Raw genomic sequence first — 21,613 nt, forward strand, 5'->3', positions numbered from 1 at the left:
CTAAAGGGGCTTTCTCAAGATTCAGCTTCCATGAGCGAGGCTGCACAGCTTCCTACGGGCTGAACACGTGGGAAGGCTGCTCCAGAAACAGCACGTCTCCCTCTGAAGGTCGTGGCGTGTGAAGGTCATCTGATCTCCACCAACTATCGTTCTAAACATGTTGCTGAAATAAGATCCTCACACCGAACTTTGGTGGCATGTATTAGGATGCTGACTTTTTGAAAGATGTACCCATTTATGCTTTTATGTCCCATTTTCGGTTACTCACAAAGGACACACCCTTAGGGCTACAGATGATCAATTACATGAATATTAGCATCCCCTTTCGTTTTAGCCACTTCTGTGCTACGAACATGTGAAACATTTTCCTCCAGATTCAAAAGCTGCCTGAAGTTCAGGTACTGAACTCAAGTTCGGGCAATGAACCTGCACTATCCCAAACTCCTCACCCCAAATCTGATAGTACTGGCTTTGTTTCCCTCACTGGCTGCAAGGGTTCGCTGGGTCCAGCCTGGAAGAACTCTTCCAGGGTCAGAAAGACCAAGCCTTAAATCCCGTACTTAACTATAGTACTTATTCTCTAGGTAAAGCACCCTATGAGACAGGTACTTCTGTAACTGCTACCCCATTTTACAGGTGGGGAAACTGAGGCTCAGTGAGGTTACAGAACTCACAGAAGGTTTTAGAGCACAGCTGAGACGTGAACTTTCCTGACTCCAGAACGTGAGCTCATGGCCACTGAGGGTGCTAGAGGCCTCAGTTTTTTCATCTGAGGTAAGAGTATGACACAGGCACTAAATGAGTCTATGCCAAGTGTCTAGAACAGCGCCTGGCTCTTTCCTGCAAGGGCAGAGATAACGTGTGATTTTCCTTCATGGCTCTAGCCCAGCGCACACAGCAGGCACTCAAAAATGCTTGCCAGGAGCCCGGGACAAGTGTCTGCAGTTTTTACAAACCCAAAGCTTCAACTCGCCCTCTAAAAGAGGAGGAAGCAGGGGAAGCTCGGAGCGAATATCTGGGCTAACTTTGTACCTGGCACGGTGGGACCATACTAGGTACCTGTCATTACTTATCGTATCTTGTGTGCATGGGAATTATTCTTCCATCTTACAGACAACTGGCTCAGGGCCACACAGTATGGAGCTGGGACTCAAAGTCACGTGCCCCTTAGCTCCAAAAGTAGTGTTCGTTTACCACGTGATGACTGGTATGTGAAAAGACATTAAAACGTGTCTATTAAAACTCAGAAGTGCACACACCATTATCCTATTTGAAAACGGTCACAAACTGGGGTGCCTGGGTGGGTCAGTCGCTTAAGCATCTACCTTCGACTCAGGTCATAATCTTGGGTTCTGCCTCTCCCTCTGCCCTCCCCCCCCCACCAGTTCGCTCTCTCTCTCAAATATATAAAAATCTTTAAAAAAAAAAAAAAAGAAAGAAAGAAAATGCTCACAAACTTTCCTAAACCAATTTCGAAGACTTAAAAGTTGGTAAAGACGTCACCTGTCCCCTGACTACTCAGGCTGTCCTCACTTACCTACACTGAAACATCCTCTCGTAACTGTGGGCACAGTGCATCCGATGTGTCTTGGTCTTAGCAAAAGTGCACCTCTCCCTTACTGGGGCTGCCTTGCCAATATGCTCTTAGGGACAACCGTTTCATAGGAGACAAAGACAAATACACTTAAATAGGTCCTAATTTTACTATGATGGTAGCTGCATTTTATGAAAGTCATCAATAAATCAATTTTAATGCCTTCAAATATCAAGGACTGCTTTAATACGCAGCCCTCACAATATTTTTTATGAGGCTGCAAAGAAGGGCCTGGGAAGATCCCATAACAGAGTAACGGGTTACAGTGGAGAGGGGGCTGGGGACCTGTGCTTTCGGTGAGAATGCGGTGACTTTCTGCATTTTACTAAAGGGAACTGTAAACTGCTGGTAATAACTACGGGGCGCACGCTAACATATCAGACAGGAAATAATTAGTGCAACCACAGGCTGCCTGCGTGCTCGCGTCACACACGACACAATTTTCTACGGGCTCCGCAGACTGGGGCTTTCACAGAAGGTTAGGCTAACGGCTTTCGGCTTTCGGAGAGCAGGTCCAGGGAAACCGGGTGTTTACAATGAAGACATCTCGTGCGCCCTCAGGGAACAAATGTAGGTTCTCCCCCACTCCAGACAAAGAGGCCACCTTCCTCCCGCCAGTCTGGAGCTGTCACGGCCCAGCAGCAGCTGTGAACGTGGCGGGGCCCGGCCCCCGCTCTCCGGACGAGCCGCGGAGCAAGGGCAGCGTCTCCACGCGCCTCCTGCGCACCGCGTCCCGACAAGTGTCCAGAAGCCTCTGCGGGGCTTCAACAGCACACATGGTTTTGCGTGTGTTTCAAGGTTGTGCCAAGCCTTCTCATTTGTTACTCAGATAAATCCTTCACCCTATTCTGGAATTTCTTTCTTCTTTCCTTTAAAAAAAAAAAAAAAAAAGACTTCCTCATTTTTTGAGTGTGAGAGAGCGTGTGAGCAACGGTGTGCACGAGCTGGGGGGAGAGGCAGGGGGAGAGAATCTCTAAGCAGACTCCCCACTGAGCACAGAGCCCGATGAGGGGCTCCACTCGGGGCTCGATCTCATGACTCATGAGATCATGACCTGAGTCAAAACCAACAGTCGGATGCTTAACCACCCGAGCTACCCCGGCGGCCCATATTCTGGAATTTCAAGTCATGGGAATATCTCTTTCTCCGTCACACCCACTCTGTCAGTCCTGCTCCTTCTCTCTTAGAAAATGTAAGTAGATATTAATTACAAGAAACTGACCAAAGAACACTAGAATATTCTGCACATATCTCTATAGTAGCAAATGTCATTAATTACTTAGGCTGAATTATGGTTTTATATTTAAAAATTAACTCACAGTGAGGAAGCTGGCAAAGTCTTTTTTTTCCCCCTCATTTAACCCCTGACCAGAAGCCAAGGGAATTTCTGAGCATGACAAGCCATCAACACCTCCAATCTCAAGGGACATTTTTGGATATTTGTGCCAAGTAGTTTATAAAACAAGCATGGGCACAGAAGAGTGCCAAAGATAGCACAGAGAATGGTTCGTCCATGACGACTTAACCAGTCGAAAACCGGAGAAATGCGCAAGGGTGAACAATCTGATTTCTGATATATCAGAGGGCAAGTCTTACCACGGCCTTTGTGGCCAAGCAAGGCTGGAGAGCGCGGGCGGGGGAGGCACGGCAGGCCCGGGAAGGGCGGCCCGGGACCACGAGGCAGGAGTCACTCCTCCACAGCGTGGCAGGCCCGGTGGCACCACAGTCTCCCACCGTCTACCACTTTTTTATAAGTTGGAATATTTTTAAACGATGTTTTAAAGGTTTTAAAATAGTTTTAAATAAATAAAGGTTTTAAAATAGAAACTGTATCCTTCAGGATCAACCTACCAACCGAATTTTAAAACAGAAGGGATTAAACAAAAATATACTCGTTCTGTCTTTTGCTAAATATATGTGGCTCTACCTTCAGTGGATTTTTGCAGACGCTGACTAACTCCTCCACTGACCAGAACCTCAGCTGAAGAAATAAGGTAACTGCACTGGAGGAGTTTTTAAATCTACCTGCTACTGGCGAGGATTATGTACAGAAACTCTACCAATAGGTTATTCTCGCAGTGCAACTGTGGATCTGAATCAGTGTGATGACAGCTCTTCATTTTCTGGGTATTGTTTGTTGCTACTGCAGTCGAAATCACACGCCCCATCGATGAGTTCCGTTTCACACATCATCCCCCCGATGGCTGCAGTGACCCCCGCTACAGCAGTAAGGGGTGCGTCTACGTTACAGGCAAGTTAACTGGTGCTCAGGACGGCCCCGGGTCTCATTCCTTAGTTGGGGGCAGAGCTGAGACGGGACAACTCTGAGTCCGGCAGGCGGGCCCCCACCGGCTACGTGGCCCTGCCTGCGGCCTGCTCCACACCGCGGCTTCCCTTGGTCCCCGGCACAGAGCGCGTCCCGGCTGCACGCCTCGCATGACCCCCAGAAGCCCACTGCGCAGCGGACGGCTGACCGGAAGTTTCTCTTCCCCCGCTTCTAATCGAAGTGCTTATGACAAAGCATGATTCGGAAAAAGACATGGTAGGGAATGCACATTTCCCTCATGGAAGCAATGCTTGTAAGCAAATCTTTGATCAGCTGCACTTCAGGAATAGGACACCAGAGAATAAACACTTCTTGCTCCATCCCATCTAAGTTTTATGGTACTGGTAAATTTACAAGGTGCCCTTCCTTATCCGGGATGACTAAATTTCCATACTGCTCACTTCGTCCCCTGGAGGGAGCCAAAAAAAAAAAAAAAATCACCATTTCTCTTAAGGACTGGGGAGTAGACTCTTGACCTCTGGAAAGTGAATTGAGACCACCTACTCATTTAACACAGCTAATGACTATGTGTCATGTGGGAACGATTACCCGTCATAATCAATCTGAGCCGGCTTCGTGTCTACAGGCAAGACTCTTATTTTTGATTATCAATTCTACGAGTCGAATGGGTCCAATTATTAATAAGGAATCCTATAAAATACATGTTTTCTGCTTTCCTAATCACTACCACAAAAAAAACAATCCAACAACCATTAAATAAATTGGAAAAGAATTATTTTCTAATAAAGTAGACATCCTGAAACTACCTATCTATTTACTGGCTACACATCAAAATTAGCAGTTTACAGTTTCTGGCAAATCTCCATTTCAATTTATTTCAACCATAATTCTAACTTACCTTTATTTGCAATAGCAAAATGCACTTCTTTCTTCAACTGCTGAAACTATCGCTTACTTACTTTGTTAAAGCACCTGAGCTCTTATTACAGCCTCACTGGAAAATGCACACGATTTAGTGATGGATAACACAGGGTTGCATACTGTCACTTTGCTCTTGGTTTAACGTCTAGAAAATGCCCAGATGCTTAGATCTCCCTATTTTCTCCCCAGACCCGTTTAGCCTTCGGTAAGTGTGCTGAGCAGCGTCGGCTCTCCTGACAGCAGTTAATCGGCGGCGCTGTCAAACGTGTCACACGAACCGTGAATCACTGCCTTCTGCAGATCACTGAAACCCCCAAAGCACCGCTCGAGGCGGACAGCTGCGCGGTTAGCCCCGCACCCACGGCAAGGCTCTTCCCACAGAGGACTTTATAAATCATCTTTAAGATAATCCGAGGGCCTGAGTGAAGGCTTTAATAAAGATAAAAAGAAAAAGAAAAATTTGTCAAAAACAAATTGGCTGTCTTTCAAGCAGACACCTTTTAAGCGAGGTTTTTTTTCTTCTTCTTCCTAAGACACTCTGTTTTCTCAAACAACTAGTGGAACTCTCTTCATCTAAACAATCTGGAATTTCTAAAGAATGTTGTTTTTGCATAGTTAATATTTGCACATTTTTCTCCCCCCTTTGGTCTTTCCCAGTATAACATAATCCTCTGCACCTGCAAAAGCTCCACAGACTGCTGACTGCCAACAATCCACCACGCGGTCCTGCCTCCAGGACCACAGGGCCTGTGTTGAAGGAGAAAGAAAATTACAAGTTATTAAATATCTGAATTTATCGGAACCTCCTGTGGGTTAGCTCTGGGGATGGGAACTTAAGTGAGAAGCTATTTTGGTGACATTCCTCACTGATGACATAAGTGATTTTCCCAAGGACTTAACTGCATTCTAAAATAAGTCAAAGAAACAAGGGTGACAGCTACATTCAAGCGCTCAACGAAAACAATTTTCAGGAAATAATGAAGGATATACTCACACTTGCGTGTATGTGTACAAATAAATATAAAGACACACCTCTAAGACAATGTAACGTTTTAAATATTTCCCATATGATTCTAAACATAAAAAATAACGCAATTCACAAGTTAGTCCACAGCAGCGTCGGCCACATTCCTCAATCCTTTTTTCAATCTTTTTTTCCTATCAGACAAGATAGACTTTATTTTTTTATAATATTTTTTTATTATATTATGTTAGTCACCATACAGTACATCCCTGGTTTTCTGATGTAAAGTTCGATGATTCATTAGTTGCGTATAACACCCAGTGCACCATGCAATACGTGCCCTCCCCACCACCCATCACCAGCCTATCCCAGTCCCCCACCCCCTTCCCTCTGAGGCCCTCAGTTTGTTTCTCAGAGTCCACAGTCTCTCATGCTCCATTCCCCCCTTCTGATCACCCCCCCTTTCTTTAATCTTTATCCATATTGCAGCATGTTCGAAAGATGCTAATTCTGTTACATAATGACGGGTTTAAAATTTGTCAAAACATGTTTTTGCACTGTTTGTGATGTAAGCTGAGGATTATACAAATCGATAAACCCATTTCAAAGTTTCAAACTAGGCAGAAAGATGGCAGAGACATGGTGCCTTGCTCACCAAGAGCTGACGAACCAGGAGAGGACAAGATGCAGTGACACCAAACGGTGAACCGAGCTCTGAGTCAGGCGCCAGTCCACTCTCTGACCATGTGTTAATACCCAGTCCTCACAACAACCCTAAAAGTTGGGCCCTGTTATTATCCACCTTTTAAGCAGGCTTTCTAACAGCACAGCTTACACTCGGTTTTTTTGGTTTTATTTTATTGAGGTGTAAGTATGTGTCCAATTGTGTCCAATAAACTACACTATTTAAAGTATACAACTTGTTAAGTCTTGACGAGCACACACAAATCACTGCCATAATTAACATAGTGAAGCTATCCGTCACCCCCAAAATCCTTCTCTGTCCTTCCTCACCACCCCGACTGATCTGTCATTCCACATTAGTTTGCTTTTTCCAGAATTTTATGTAAAGGTAATTAGACATTCATTTTTTTTAACCTGGATTCTTTCCTTCAGAATTTTGTAAGACCCATCCATGTTGCTGTCTATATAGACACTTCATTCCTGTTTCATTGCTAAGCAATATCCCCTTGTGTAGATATATCATTATTTGTTTAGGTCTCTGCTTGTTGAAGCACATTTGGGAATTTTTCCAGTTGTTAGCTATTACCAAAAAAAGCTATGATGAACATTTATATATGTGTCTTTATACGGACACATGCCTTCATTTCTCTTGGGGAAATACCTAGCAATGAAATAGCTGGATCTCACAGCATGAATATGTTTAACTTGTTAAGAAACTACAAAATCATTTTCCAAATTGGTTGTACCATTTCACATTCTGACCAGTTCCAGTTTCTCCACATCCTTCCCAACAGTATTATTGGGATTTTTTACATTTTAACCATTCTAATAGGTGTGTAGTAATACATCACTATGGTTTTAATTCATATTTTCCTAATGACTGATGCAGAGCTTCTTTTCATATGCGTTTATGCCATCCCTGTATCTTCTTTTTTTTTTTTTTTTCCCAAGTAGGCTCCACACCCAGCATGAAGCCCAATGTGGGGCTTGAACTCACAACCCTGAGGGTCAAGACCTGAACCGAGATCAAGAGTCGGACGTTTAACTGACTGAGCCACCCAGATGCCCCTCCCTATATTTTCTTCAGTGGAGTGTCTGTTCGAATGTTTTGCACATTTTTATTAAATTGTTTTTTAGTTACTGAGTTTTGAGAGTTCTTTATATATTCTAGATACAAGTCATTCTCAAATAGACCATGCCTTGTTTCTCATTCTCTTAACAGTGTCTATAAAAGGACAGACATATTGGATTTTGATGAAGTTCAAATTATCCTTTTATGGATCTCGCTTTGGTGACACATCTAAGAAATCTTTCTCTAGCTCAGGCCTTAATGCACCCATGTTTTCGTCTAGAAATGTTTGGCTTTTAGGGCACATATTGCATGGTGCACTGGGTGTTATACACAACTAATGAATCATCGAGCCTTACATCGAAAACCGGGGATGTACTGTATGGTGACTAACATAATATAATAAAAAATCATAATAAAAAAAAATAAAGTTTTATTTTTAAATATAAAAAAAAATGTTTGGCTTTTAGGTTTTACATTTAGATCAACCATTCATTTTGAGTTGGTTTTTTTTTTTTTTAAGATATTTATTTGAGAGAGAGAGCATAAGAGAGAACGAGAGAGAAAGAACACGAGCAGGGGTGAGGGGCAGAGTCTCCAGAGAAGCAGACTCCATGCCAAGCAGGAAGCCCGATGTAGAACTTGATCCCAGGACCCTGGGAGCATGACCTGAAGGCAGACGCTAAACCAGCTGAGCCACCCAGATGCCCCTGAGATAGTTTTTATTTATGGTGCAAAGTACAGATTGAGGTTCTTTGGTGGTTTCTTTTTAACATACATTTTTTTACATACAATTGTTCCAGCAATTGGAAAAGACTATCGTTTCTCCAATGAACTGATTTCTCATTTTTCTCAAAAATCAGCTGTCCATATATGTATGGGTCTACTTCTGGACTCTATTCTATTCCAATCTATAGATTTATCCTGACACCAATTGGATACTACCTACCATAGCTATACAGTAAGCCCTAAAATCATGGAATGTTCTCCAACTTTGTTCTTTTCCAAAATTGTTTATTCTAGGTTCTTTGCATTTCCATACAAATTTGAGAATCGGTTTATCAATTTCTACAAAACAGCCTACTGAGATTTTGACCTGAATTGCACTGAATCTATAGATAGTTTGGAGAATGGAGATATTGGCAATATTGAGTTTTCCAACCCACAAATACAGTGTATCTCTCCATTTACTTAGGCCTCCATTATTTTCTCTCAAAAGTGTTTCGTAGTTTTCAGTATATAGGCCTTGCACTTGAATTTTCAGATTTGTCCCCAAGTATTTCATGTTTTGATGTTATTGTAAATGGTATTGCTTTAACTTCAGCTTCTGATTGGTTCTTGCTAATATGTAGAAACAGAATTTATTTTATACACTAATTTTGTATCCTGCAACCCTGATAAATTTATCAGCTCTGGTAGCTTCTCTGTAGATTCCCTCAATATTTTTAAGATTTTATTTATTTGTCAGAGAATGAGGTGGGGGGAGAGTACACACAAGCGGGGAAAGCGGCAGGCAGAGGGAGAAGCAGGCTCCCTGCTGAGCAAGGAGCCTGATGCAGGACTCGATCCCAGGACCCTGGATCATGACCTGAGCCAAAGGCAGATGCTTAACGGATTGAGCCACCCAGGCATCTCTCCCTCAAATTTTCTACATCAGTTGATCACAATGTCTGTGAAAAAACGTTTAGTTCCCTTCCTCCTTTCCAATATGGATTACTGCCTTTTATTTGTTTTCCTTGCCTTACTGTACTGGGTAGGACCTTTAACATAATGGTATGCAGGACAATAATGACAAATATTATAAAAAAGGCCTCTTGAATATACTTACTAAAATAGTTAGGATAATAATATGACCAACTGATGGTGGCATGACAACTGAAAGAAGAACAGCCAACTTAGTACTAATCTCCTACTCTCGATATTCCCCCACTGCAGTTATATCTGGAAGGTTGAGAAGATTGCTTCAGAAATGAGAAAGATGCCATATAAATGCATATAAGGCCCCATTTTGTCAACTTCAACAACTTGTGTGATTTACTGTTTTTCTTTTTACCTCTTGATCCCTTTCATCCATTACTCCCCCTCCCCTACTCCCTGGCAACCACCCAACTGTTCTCTGTACCTATGAACATATTTTTTTAGACTCCACATAAAAGAGAGATCCTACAGTATTTGTCTTTCTCAGATTTATTTCACTTAACATAATGCCCTTGAGGTCCATCCATGTTGTCACAAATGGCAAGATTTCATACTTTTTTATGGCTGAATAACAGTCCTGTGTGTGTGTGTGTGTGTGTGTGTGTGCGCACCACAATTTTTTTATCCATTCATCTATCAATGGACAGTTAGGTTTCCATGTCTTTACCATTGTAAATAATGCTGCAGTGAACAGAGGGACGCAGGTATCTTTTCAAGTTAGGGTTTTTTCTTCCTTCAGATAAATACCCAGAAGTGGGACCTGGATATGGTAGTTCTATTTTTAATTTTTTGAGGAATCACCATATGATTTTCCATAGTGGCTGCACCAATTTACATTCTCACCACCAATTCTCACCAACTCCAAATGCCCATCAACACTTGTTATTTCTTGTCTTTTTGAGAACAGCCATTCTGCACCAATTTACATTCTCACCACCAATTCTCACCAACTCCCTTTTCTCCAAATGCCCATCAACACTTATTTCTTGTCTTTTTGAGAACAGCCATTCTGACAGGTATAAGGTGATATCTCATTGTGGTTCTGACTTGCATTTCCCTGAGTATTAGTGAGGTTGAGCACCTTTTCATGAACCTGTTGGTCGTCTGTATGTCTTCTTTGGAAAAATGTCTATTCAGATCTTTTGCCCATTTTTTAACCAGATTGTTTGCTGTTGATTTGTATGAATTCTTCATGTATTTTGGATATTGGCCCTTATCAGATACACAATATGCAAATATTTTCTCCCATTCATTAGGTTGCCTTTTCATTTTGTTGATGATTTCCTTTGCTGTGCAGAAAATTTTGGGTTGGGGGGAGCCTGGGTGGCGCAGTCGTTAAGCGTCTGCCTTTGGCTCAGGGCGTGGTCCCGGTGTTCTGGGATCGAGCCCCACATCAGGCTCCTCTGCTGGAAGCCTGCTTCTTCCACTCCCACTCCCCCTGCTTGTGTTCCCTCTCTCGCTGGCTGTCTCTCTCTGTCAAATAAATAAATAAAATCTTTAAAAAAAAATTTTTTTAGTTGGATGTAGTTTCACTTGTTTACTTTTATTGCTTTTGCTTTTGATGTCAGATTTTAAAAATTATTGCTAAGACGTATGTTAAGGAGCTTGTTTTCTTCTAGGATTTTTATTGTTTCAGGTCTTATGTTCAAGTTAATTTTGTACAATGTAAGATAGTGGTCCAATTTCATTCTTTTGCATGTGGCTGTCCAGTTTTCCCAGCACTATTTATTGAAGAGACTGTCCTTTCCCCATTGTATATTCTCGGCTCCTCTGTCATAAATTAATTAACTGTATATGTGTGGGTTTATTTCTAAAATCTCTTTTCTGGGGTGCCTGGGTGGCACAGCGGTTAAGCGTCTGCCTTCGGCTCAGGGCGTGATCCCGGCGTTACGGGATCGAGCCTCACATCAGGCTCTTCCGCTATGAGCCTGCTTCTTTCTCTCCCACTCCCCCTGCTTGTGTTCCCTCTCTCACTGGTTGTCTCTATCTCTGTCAAATAAATAAATAAAATCTTTAAAAAAAAATAAAATAAAATCTCTTTTCTGTTCCACCGATCTATGTGTCTGTTTTTAATGCCAATACCCTATTATTTTAACTACTATAGCTTTGTAATTTAGTCTGAAATCAGAGAACAACTTTTTTTTTTAAGTCAGACACCTAAGCAAATTAGATATGTAACACTGTGTGTTATCTGAGGATTCCCAACATTTCCTTCCATCTAACTGATAAGAATGACTACTTAAAAGATGTATTTATTAAATTCACTGGACTATTAAATTCACTGGAGTGCAGCTGCCAAATAGATTTTTGCGAACATCTTATGGAAGAAGAGAAGCTAAAAAATGATTTATGACACACAGCTTTCTGAAGATAGTCTTGCCATTGAGTGTAGTACTTGGTATCTTTTCAGTAAATCATGTTTGCAAATATCTCTGTGATTTTGCAGAAAGCATTACCTTCTCCATAGCTCACACCAGCACAAGCAACAGCATAAGAAACCAAACAGGAGAACAACATCTTTTTACTTTTGAGGTGGAAAAAATGTGTATTTTATCAGGCTAAAGCCAGTTCTAACACCATTACTTACTTAGCTGACTTTTTAGAAAAGGAATCTGAAACCTGAACTTGACTTGTAGTGACCACTGAAGGCCATCTTCCTTTCATCTATGGATATCTTCGAGTGCTCCAAAGAGCAGAAGTTTACTCAAAACAGACTTAAATTACTAATGATTATGCTGAGTTTATAAGCAATAATAAAGAACAAGATGTGAGTTGCATGTCATATAGGAGGAAAAAAAATCAAAGATGTTATGTAATTCATCAATTCAACATTTCCGTGTGCCTCCTGAATATCAAGCACTTTTTTCAAGGGGAAAAAGAAGAGCAGCCGTCCTTAGGTCTAGTATTTGACAGGGGTACAGTGTGGGCAGAAAAGGGTTTTAACAGAGGGAAGGGAGGTGATGGAGAAGGTTTCACAGAAGTGCCCGCTCTAATCTAGGAGGGGGGAAAAATTGCTTGGGGAGGGGCACTTAATCAAAATAGACTCAGATGGCTGAAGACACAGGTTAAAAAATAGACTCTCCATAGATAAGCATAACTTGCCACTATCACCTCACCAGAATAATTTAGTCCAAGAACACATAAAGAAATCATTTTGAAATTGAAAAGAAATCTCTAGAACCAAAAGGTTTAGAATCAAGTGAGAAACGAATGTAACAGCAAGCACAATAAAGACTTCTCTAGAACGGATTTGGATTCCAGGCACTAAACACTCCACATACATTAACTCATGCAGTCCTACCTACAATCTTCTGAGGACGTGCCATTTTATCTTCATTTTATAGACGGGGAAGTTGAGGCCCAGAGCAGTTAAGCAACTTGCCCGAGTTTAAGTGGACCGTTAGCAGCAGAACTGTGTACGAGACAATCTGGCCCAAGGTATAAAAACATGTGGACTTGGGTCTACAGGTTACAGCTGTCTGGGCAGCAAAGAGAATGGTATTTATAAGACACTTTACTTCCACATACAGACCATAATTTCTTCTGGAATGATAGTACGATATCTAGTGAATGAACAAACCGTGTGTGTCACTGCCCCCAAACAACTTGCTTTAAACAATAGGAGTGTAATTTTTTTTTTAAATGAGGACATAATCTAAACAGAAAAACTTTGGGAAAATAAGAGGTCAAGCTAAAAAGATGAATGGTATTTACAAATATTTCACTTGGGAGCTACTTAAAAATTCATTAAACACCACCACTGATAATAATAAGAACCTGATTGGTAAAAAGTACTGTATGTGAATTATGAAAGTATTGTGAAATGACAGATTTGCTCATATATGTGCAGGGACCAGAGGACTGAGATCAACTAAAAAAAAAAAAAAAAATAGTGGCTGGGAAGACAGGAAGGGTTACTCACTGGAAGTATAAATATTATTGTTTGTGACTTTTCAATAATTTAAGAGTAGACTGCAAAATGGAAAAAAATACAGTGCAGGCAACAGTATGAATGATTACTACTATTAATTACCACTTGCTGAGTACCTAGCATGTTCCAGACACTATGTTAAAGATTTTACATTTTCCATTTAATTTTGGAAAATGTGTATTATCCACAAAGACAGGTGTGGGGGTGGTGCTAAACAATGTTAAGTAACTTGCCTAAGGTCACAGAGATAGAAAGTGGGGGGAGCTGAAGCTGGTTGGTGCCGACCCCCGCCCCCCGCCAAAGCCACGGGTCTTACAGACAGAATAACATATGTGCAACACTGTAAGATTCCTCACTACTATACACAGCTCAACTTCTAGAAAGGCTACATAACGATATATAAGTGCTTAAAGAAAATATTTTGATGTGTGTAAAAGTTGTTTAAATCATGTGGGTTTGTAATGAACAATATGTTTAAGGACCTATCTGAACACCAAAACATTTTCAATTGCCATAATTTCTCAATCTAAGTAAGTATTTCCACTGCCATGGAGGTCTAATGGTTTCTGTGCAGGCAGATAAATGACAAGGGAGTGTGGGGACGAGGGACAGAAAGTGAGCCCAGATGTGAAGAACCAGTGTTGGGAGCCTGAACTCTTCTGATGGACACTCTGTACCAAAGTAAGAATCTAAAAAACCAGATCTCTTTACCTAGTATTGATTTATTTATCCCAGTTCAGGGTCCTATTTCCTTTCTTTTTCAAATAAAAAATGAAATTTTCAGATGAATCTATACATACTTGCTAATATCTCAGGTCAATGAGAAATTTCGAGTGGTAGTAATAGGCAGATATGTTCCTAATTCTGCTACTGTGGTTTGTTTGTTTTTTGTTTTGGTTTGGGTTTTTTTTGATTAGGAACGTCAGTAAATGACAACAGGCAGGCATGTTCAGAGCAGAGCTGCAAGATTCTAGATGTGAACAAGAGCAAAGTCTACTATGCTCACCATCTTATCCTGGGGTCTGGGTCACAGCTCAATTTCTATAATTTTTCTTGAGTTTCCACACTGTAGCTCGATTAGAAAGCAGTTCTAAGAGCTTAGAAATTCCACTTTGAAGTAATTTTAGCCTTACAGAAAAGTTGCAAAATAATACAGTTCCCACATACCCTTCGCCCAGGTTCCCCGAATGTTGACATCTTACATGACCGTAGTATAATGATCCATGCAGCAGACTAAAATAGAAAGCACTACTAAAATATAGACTTTGACTGAATTTCATCATTCATATCGTTTAAAGGTATGCAATTTTTAACATTGGCTTTTTAAAAAATTAACACTATTTCAATCATCCAGTAGGATATTATAAGGAATCCAGAATACCTAGCGGTATCACTACAAAACAATCAGGTTATCTTCATTTCCCAAGTCAGTCCTCAATCATTGCTCAAGGCCTACTGAGGAACAGCATGATGTACTTTGCACCCCCCCCCCCACCGCCCCCAACCCCTACTTAACCCCCAGGATAATAGCTACTAGCCTGGGTATTCGTTCAAAGGATAGAAAGCAAACACCAGGCCCAAAAATATGAAACGGCTCGGAGTCCAAGCTTGGGTCAGGTGTTTTCTATTACAGTATAGCATGAAGAGAAGGCTTTGTTTTTCACTTCAAAAGACCCACCCAAACGTACACTATTGTCCTATGAATGAGTAACAAATTGAAAATAAGTGTTTTGGCTTTAGTGTAGGAAAACTCAGTTTGGGACTTCAGCTGTTGTATTCAAAAGAAGTTATGTAGCTTCCAATTTTGCAAGATTATGAAACCTTACCAAATACTTTTTGTGGTACAAGGACAGGAATGTGAACAGAATCATCTCCTCGATTCTAAATTAATAACATGAGGTGATAATTTATTTAAGACAGGAGAAGAGATAATCCTCTGTGTAGGCCTCAGTGTTGTCAGCCTACCACCAGAACTTTCTAACACATGAGAGACATTCAAATGCTCTCCAGACAGTAGCTGATGGAGCTGTTGTAGAGCTTTTGCACGTGCACTGGAAAAAACAAAGCAACTGCTGCTTAAAATGTTATTTTTCAATTACATGAATCATCTCTCTGTACAGTATTCATATACTAACATGTGTTAAAAAGAGATTTCCAAAGCAAAGTTTCAAACCAAAAAATGGTTAGATAGAACTGAGACCACAGTTAAGCTCTCAGTTCTGCCATTCCATGGCTCTACCAAGATAACCAAGTGGCTAAAAGGCTGGAATGGGTTTTTCCTATGCAACTAGTTTTCGTAACTGCAGGTGGATTTACCTGACAAATGAGGGATCATTTATATACACAGGCTAATTACAGTTATAACGGCAGCTGGATTGCAAGCATTCTGAGATGCGTCAAAAGCATCAACTTTGTGTGGGTTGATCCGTTGTGTGCTTAAACTGTATTTGGTTGGTTGAGATATAAGATACTTGCCTTCTAGACAAGTTAGGTGGTGAAGATATTAAGAATTTGTAAGAAAGGGGTGCCTGGGTGGCTCAGTCCGTTAAGCATCTTCCTGCAGCTCACGTCATGATAGCAGGGTCCTGGGATTAAACGCCACGTTGGGCTCCCTGCTCAGTGGGGAGTCTGCTTCTCCCTCCTTCTCTGCCCCTCCCCCAACTTGTGAGCATGCATGCGCGCTCTCTCAAATAAATAACATCTTTAAGAATTTGTAAGAAAGTCTTTAATAAATGATTGTGCTGGTAATTAAAGGGAAAGAAATTTCATTTATTTTATTTTAAAGATTTATTTATGAGAGAAAGAGGCGCAAGAGCACAGAGCTTGGGGGGAGGGGAGCAAGAGAGAGGATCTCAAGCAGACTCCAAGCTGAGTGCAGAGCCTAATGTGGGGTAGGGTCTCAAGATCCTAAGATCACGACTCCAGCCAAAACCAAGAGTAGGACGCTCAACCAACTGTGCCATCCAGGCGCCCCTCATTTATGATTCTTGAGCAAAAGCACGATGGGCTCAAATGCTGAGTTGCTTAGTAATATTAAGGATTTAGAGTTAAAACATTATTTTGGGGTAATGTGGCTAAGTTTTACTGGAGGGATATTTATTCTGATGGGGCATTCTCTGAGCTTTCTGGATCTGTGGTGGATGTCTTTTATTAGTTTTGGGTAGGGACAAAAGGTCCCATTTTGTTAACAATATCCAAACGTATCACTAACAGTTACAATAAAACAAATCACTGTAACTGATGCTCATAATATTGATTGGGAGTCAAAAAAAGGTATGCTTACTTTTAATAATTCTGCCTGCAAAAGCATATCTGGCTGGCTATATTTAAGTAAAGAACAATTGTTTTAAAAGATTATTATGGTCAAAATGAAAGAATTAAGAGACTGCACCGATAAGCCCCATTTATCTGGGAATAAATACACTGGCAAGCCTCGATCCTTACCAGCACCAGAAAAATATAAATCATAATGAGTCACTGCTTTCCTTAACCTTCAAAAGTTGTCTCATCTCAGCCCTAATTCCCTAGGACAGGGAGCTCACCACCATCATCTCTAGAATCCCAGAGGGCCCCGTACAGTTCCTTATACAAAGAAGGTCGGCCAATACTTGGTACCTTGATGAATATGTACAACTAAGCAGTGTTTGATAACTTTACCCTTGTGTAAGGAACAGGGGAAAATGAGAACTGGACAAACATAACCCCAAATTTTCATTCGTGGCTCAGTAGAAAACAGTATAAACCAGGAATGGCAAGTAGGTTCCACCCTTGTAACTCAAAGTGCCGGAGGTGGACAGGCTTCCCAGTGAGCTAAGTGGTTCCGAGGGTCCGTTTAGGTTCAGCTGAACAGGGGGCTCCGATCAACCGGGGACGCCCGCCGAGACGGAGCGGCTGGAGCGGCGGCAACGCCACCCCTGGGCAGGGTCCGACAGACTAAACAAGCACCAAAAATGCTCACAAATAACCAGAAAGCAAATCTAAAAAGCAAAAACAAAGCTGACTCCCTTTCCCCCATTTTTCAGAGGAGGTTACATGTGAATCTAGAGATGGGTCCTTTGAAGTCAAATACTGGCAAGATTTTCTCTAAGGGAACTGGAATCATTACAGGCATTTTTTAAAGTGCTTTTGAATATACATCTATGTTTGATCATCTGATTACACTAAAGTATGGTAAACTCCCCTCTTTTCTCACACGGTCTCGGCCAAAAAAGTCAATGTGACTCATCGCAATCATCTTCTATCTAACTGATCTATTTTCCTCATTTTAGTCACAAACTTGCCTAAGCAGGAGATCAATGCAATCAAAGCAAGAAAACAAAAGAGGAATCCTGGTGTGCTTTTTATTGTTTTCAGCAGAGGACCCAGACCCCCCACCCTCGAGGCCATGGCACTGGTGTGGCAGGGTTAAACCTGACCTTCAGTAAGAGAACCTGCATGGAATGTGCTGGGCCTTCTCATCAACACAGCCTCTCAACTGCAGCTTCTGTGGACAACAGGCACCTGGGTGCACAGGCTGCAGGAGGGCTGGGGGAGGAACCCAGAGTTCCAGAAGCCACACCCTTTCCAGCCACCCTCTCAGGGCCCTTGCGATGGAGGACAGTTGTCCTCCTCACTGTCCTTGATATCTTTTTCACTATCTGCCTTGCACAAACTACACAAAACAAGAACCTTCTAAACATTTTGCTTACAGATTGAATCCCACCTAAAAGTGGGAGGAATTTTTTATTTTTCCAACTCCCCTATTATGGGATCTCTCTCCTTCTATCTCAGTAACCCTAGAAACAAGAAAATGTCACCCATTACTTTCATAAATTGAATGAAAGGACACTGTAACATTCTAATGTCTTTTCTTTTTGCACAAAGTGTCCCATATCTTCCAGGATGCAAATTAAGAACTTAAATGTTCTTGTCGTTTTGAATTGTTCAAAGATGCCTGTTTCATTCCGTGATTTTGCTAAAATCCTTAGCAAAAACACGTAACACCTTAGACTCCGATTTGACTGGTGGTCTGGACAGCAAATAATTACTTTACTCTTATTTTCAGGTGTTTTCTTCCCTACTGATGTGTTATATTTAATTTAGGGTACAAGCTTAGTACAGCAAAAATCACATACACACACACTTTTACTGTTATCATTCCCTTCTCTATCTTCAGTACGCCTTCCTTAGGAATCTCTGTTCTGACCAAACGTGTCTGTGCAGACACCAGAAATCAAAGGGTGTACGTGGAGACCAAGAGCACTGAGCAGCTCCTATCCTATTATACGGATTGCTAAAAAGCATGGGAGAATTTTATTGTGGGCTGGGATGGTGATGGACATTTTAACTATTATCCAATTAAGAATCAAGAACAATAAACAAGTTACTCTTCAACTTGAATAAAAAGTTTTTTTATAAAGTACTTTTTAAAATATTTTCTTAAAAATACAAAGTATACATGAAAAATCTAAGTCAGTACTTTATACACTGTGTTATGACTGAAAGAATAATCCACTGGCCTCTGATTTTTATTACAAAGCTATGATTTCATCTGAAAAAATCATCACCATGGTGTCACAGTCTTACATAACCAAGCTGATTTTATTTTCATTTTGCTTCAACGGTTGCATCTGAACTTAAAGCTTGCATTTCCTCTAGTTACTGCTGTGCAACTTTGTAAAACCTTGCGGGGAGAAGTCTAACTATTTAGACCTGAAGGCATTCTTTTTTTTTTTTTTTTTTTTAAGATTTTATTTATTTGACAGAGAGAGAGACAGCCAGCAGAGAGGGAACACAAGCAGGGGGAGTGGGAGAGGAAGAAGCAGGCTCCCAGCGGAGGAGCCCGATGTGGGGCTCGATCCCAGGACCCCGGGATCACGCCCTGAGCCGCCCTGAGCCACCCAGGACCCGAAGGCATTCTTGACAATGCTCGCAAGTGCGCTGCATGCTTCTGCTGAATATTCAGATAATACAAAAACTGTAACATTCTTACAGGGAATTTTATTATATCCTTCCAAAATATGCCTATTGTTTACCTACAGCTCAGTAAGAGTAAACCTATATGCTACAGCTGTGCACATACTTCTAAAAGAAACTAATTATAAAGGAAACAGTTCATGTATATGGTTATCCAACTTTGCACTGAACTTGACAAAGAAAGAATACTAACCTTCGATTAGTGAATGGTCATAAACACCTGCTGTATAAAAGACAGAACTATAAAAAATATAAATAATCAGAAGACAAAGTTCCTCCCTCCAATAAGCAAGGAGGCAAGAAATGACACACAAACACGTGGGAAAATGTGGTCTGGCTGCTCTCAGCACCACGAACTCCCCATGCTCATCTTCGGTGGGTCACGGAGCTGACTCCTGGAGTGAACACTGTGGAATCCCTGCCCAAGGACAGAACCACGGACGGTTGGGAGTGTCGGTCTAAGAAATACGGCAACCACTATTTTTAAGCTTGATGCTATCAAGTTAAGGAATTAATACAATTTGCAGAAATGCCTTAAAGAAGCAGATCCGATGTTAACATGATCTCAACTTTTTACCAACCTTTGAGCTCACAAAACAGCAAACACATTACTGAAGACATCATGTGTTATGTGCACCGCTTTTACGTAAAATGGCTAAGAACATCAACTCAGCTGAGCATTCAAACTGCCTGGGTTCAAATCCCAGCTGTACCCTTTAGTATTAAATAAACCTGTGGCCTCAGGCAAGGCACTTGAACTCTTCCTCAGTTTCCACACCTACAAAATGAAGATAGTAACAGCACCTGTCTCAACTGTCATGAAGATAAACAGGAGATAATCCATGGAAAGGGGTTATCATGGCACCTGGCGTACTGTAACTCCGAGAAATGTTCAGTGCTATGGTTGGTTTTATTACCATAGTTATTATCATTAACAAAGTTAACATAGTAAAAGGGTGCTGGGCAGGAACCTGAGACTCAGATGACCAGATGAAAGACCACCTCTCTGAACCCCCTCCTTGTTTAGCGGGGATGGCCACAAGGCCTCCCACCCTGGGCCGTGTGTGCTGTGGATGAGATGTCCGGTATACAGCATCTGCTCAACACACAACTGAGGTCCTTTCTAAGGATTCAGGTGATACAAGCGCATAACTAAACACACTGTGAAAATGCTAGGGAGGGAATAAACAGGTGCTATAATTACTGAGGAAGGAAGCAGAGACCTTCAAAGAGGGGTGGAAAGGGAATGCCCCTCGGTGGTGACACATGGTCTAAGGCCTGGGAAAGAAGGAGCTGGCCACAAAAAAAGTCCAGGGAAAGAACTAGAATGAAAGCTCAATGAGAAAAGGCATCTTCATCACTTCTCTTCACCACTCTATCCCCAGATGCTAGAAAATGCCCGGCACACAGCAGGCACACTGCTGAGTAGTGCTCAGTAACGACGAATAAAGAGCATTTCTGGCAAAGGGCACAATGGATGTAAAGGTCCTGGTTAGGTAAGCACCACCCTGGCGGGTCCACAAAGACCCAAAGGGAGGCCAGCAGGGCTGTAAGTGGAGACAGAGTGGCTGGACCGTGCTGGGTGGGTGGTAGGGGATAAGATGGGTGAGGGAGAGGAGACCAGAGGACAGAGGACTATCAGCCACAGTTTAAACACTAGGGATTATTCGTCTTTCAAAGAGATGCCAGAGATGAAGGGTTGGCAGACAGTGGTATGATCAGATTTATTTCATTAAAAGACCACTCTGGCTGCTGTCGAGAGGATATTTTAGGGAAGCAAGAATGGAATCAGGGAGACCTTCTGAGGAGCCAATGTACCAGCTGAACAAGAGGTGCGTCGGAGGCTTCAACGCCAACAGCGGACTTGCTGATGGGCTGGGTCGTGAGGAGGAGGGGAATGGAGAACCGTGGAGTAATTCGCAGCTTTCTACTTTAACAAGCAACACATATCTGTGCTATTTACTGAGACGGGGACAACAGGGAAGGAACAGGCTGGGGAGAAGGAGAATAAAAATCACGAGTTCTGTTCTGAACTGGTTGGCCTGAGACGTCTTGCGAGAGAATGTCAACTAGGAAGCTGTTCACGTGAGGCTGTAACTCCGAGCAGGTGGTCCGTGACAGCGCTATAAAGTGCAAGTCATCTACAGGAAGACAGTACCCAAAGCCGAGGGGACAGGATGAAATAGTAAGCGATGGGTCTTTGTCAGGTAATAACAACCATGTAATCGATCATGCTTCTCTTCTGGCTGGGCTGCCAGAAAGTTCCAAACACAACATAAATCTTAGGGGAAAATTATCTTCTTAGAGATTCTGGATATGATAATCTACCCCTTTTACTTTTCTGCTTCTTTATGGTGTCTAGTCTTCTTTCATGCAAACTCTCAGTCTATGTACTATGAGAAGAGAGAAACGGAAGACACAAGGTAGTGTAGTGACATGACTGGGGGAGTCAGGGGGATTGGCTCCCACATTACCTTGAGAAGTCTCTGATCACAGACACGTTACTGTAA

At 41.8% G+C, this 21,613-nt stretch overlaps 1 protein-coding gene across 7 annotated transcripts in view; it reads right to left on the bottom strand.

Moving 5' to 3' along the window:
- SLC25A26 (solute carrier family 25 member 26) overlaps positions 1–21,613 on the bottom strand; it is a 127,896-nt gene that overhangs the window by 6,139 nt on the left and 100,144 nt on the right. For 4 of the 7 annotated variants that reach the window (XM_045774668.2, XM_045774666.2, XM_045774665.2 and 1 more), the window contains one exon: positions 5,480–5,549. The exons of the other annotated variants lie outside the window; for them this stretch is intronic. In XM_045774668.2, coding sequence (XP_045630624.2) covers positions 5,480–5,549 — 70 coding nt within the window. The remainder of the gene's footprint in view (positions 1–5,479; positions 5,550–21,613) is intronic. 7 annotated transcript variants of the gene reach the window in all.

Source organism: Ursus americanus, chromosome 14, assembly GCF_024610735.1.
Source record: "Ursus americanus isolate L20-20 chromosome 14, mUrsAme1.1.p, whole genome shotgun sequence".
NCBI lineage: Eukaryota > Metazoa > Chordata > Mammalia > Carnivora > Ursidae > Ursus > Ursus americanus.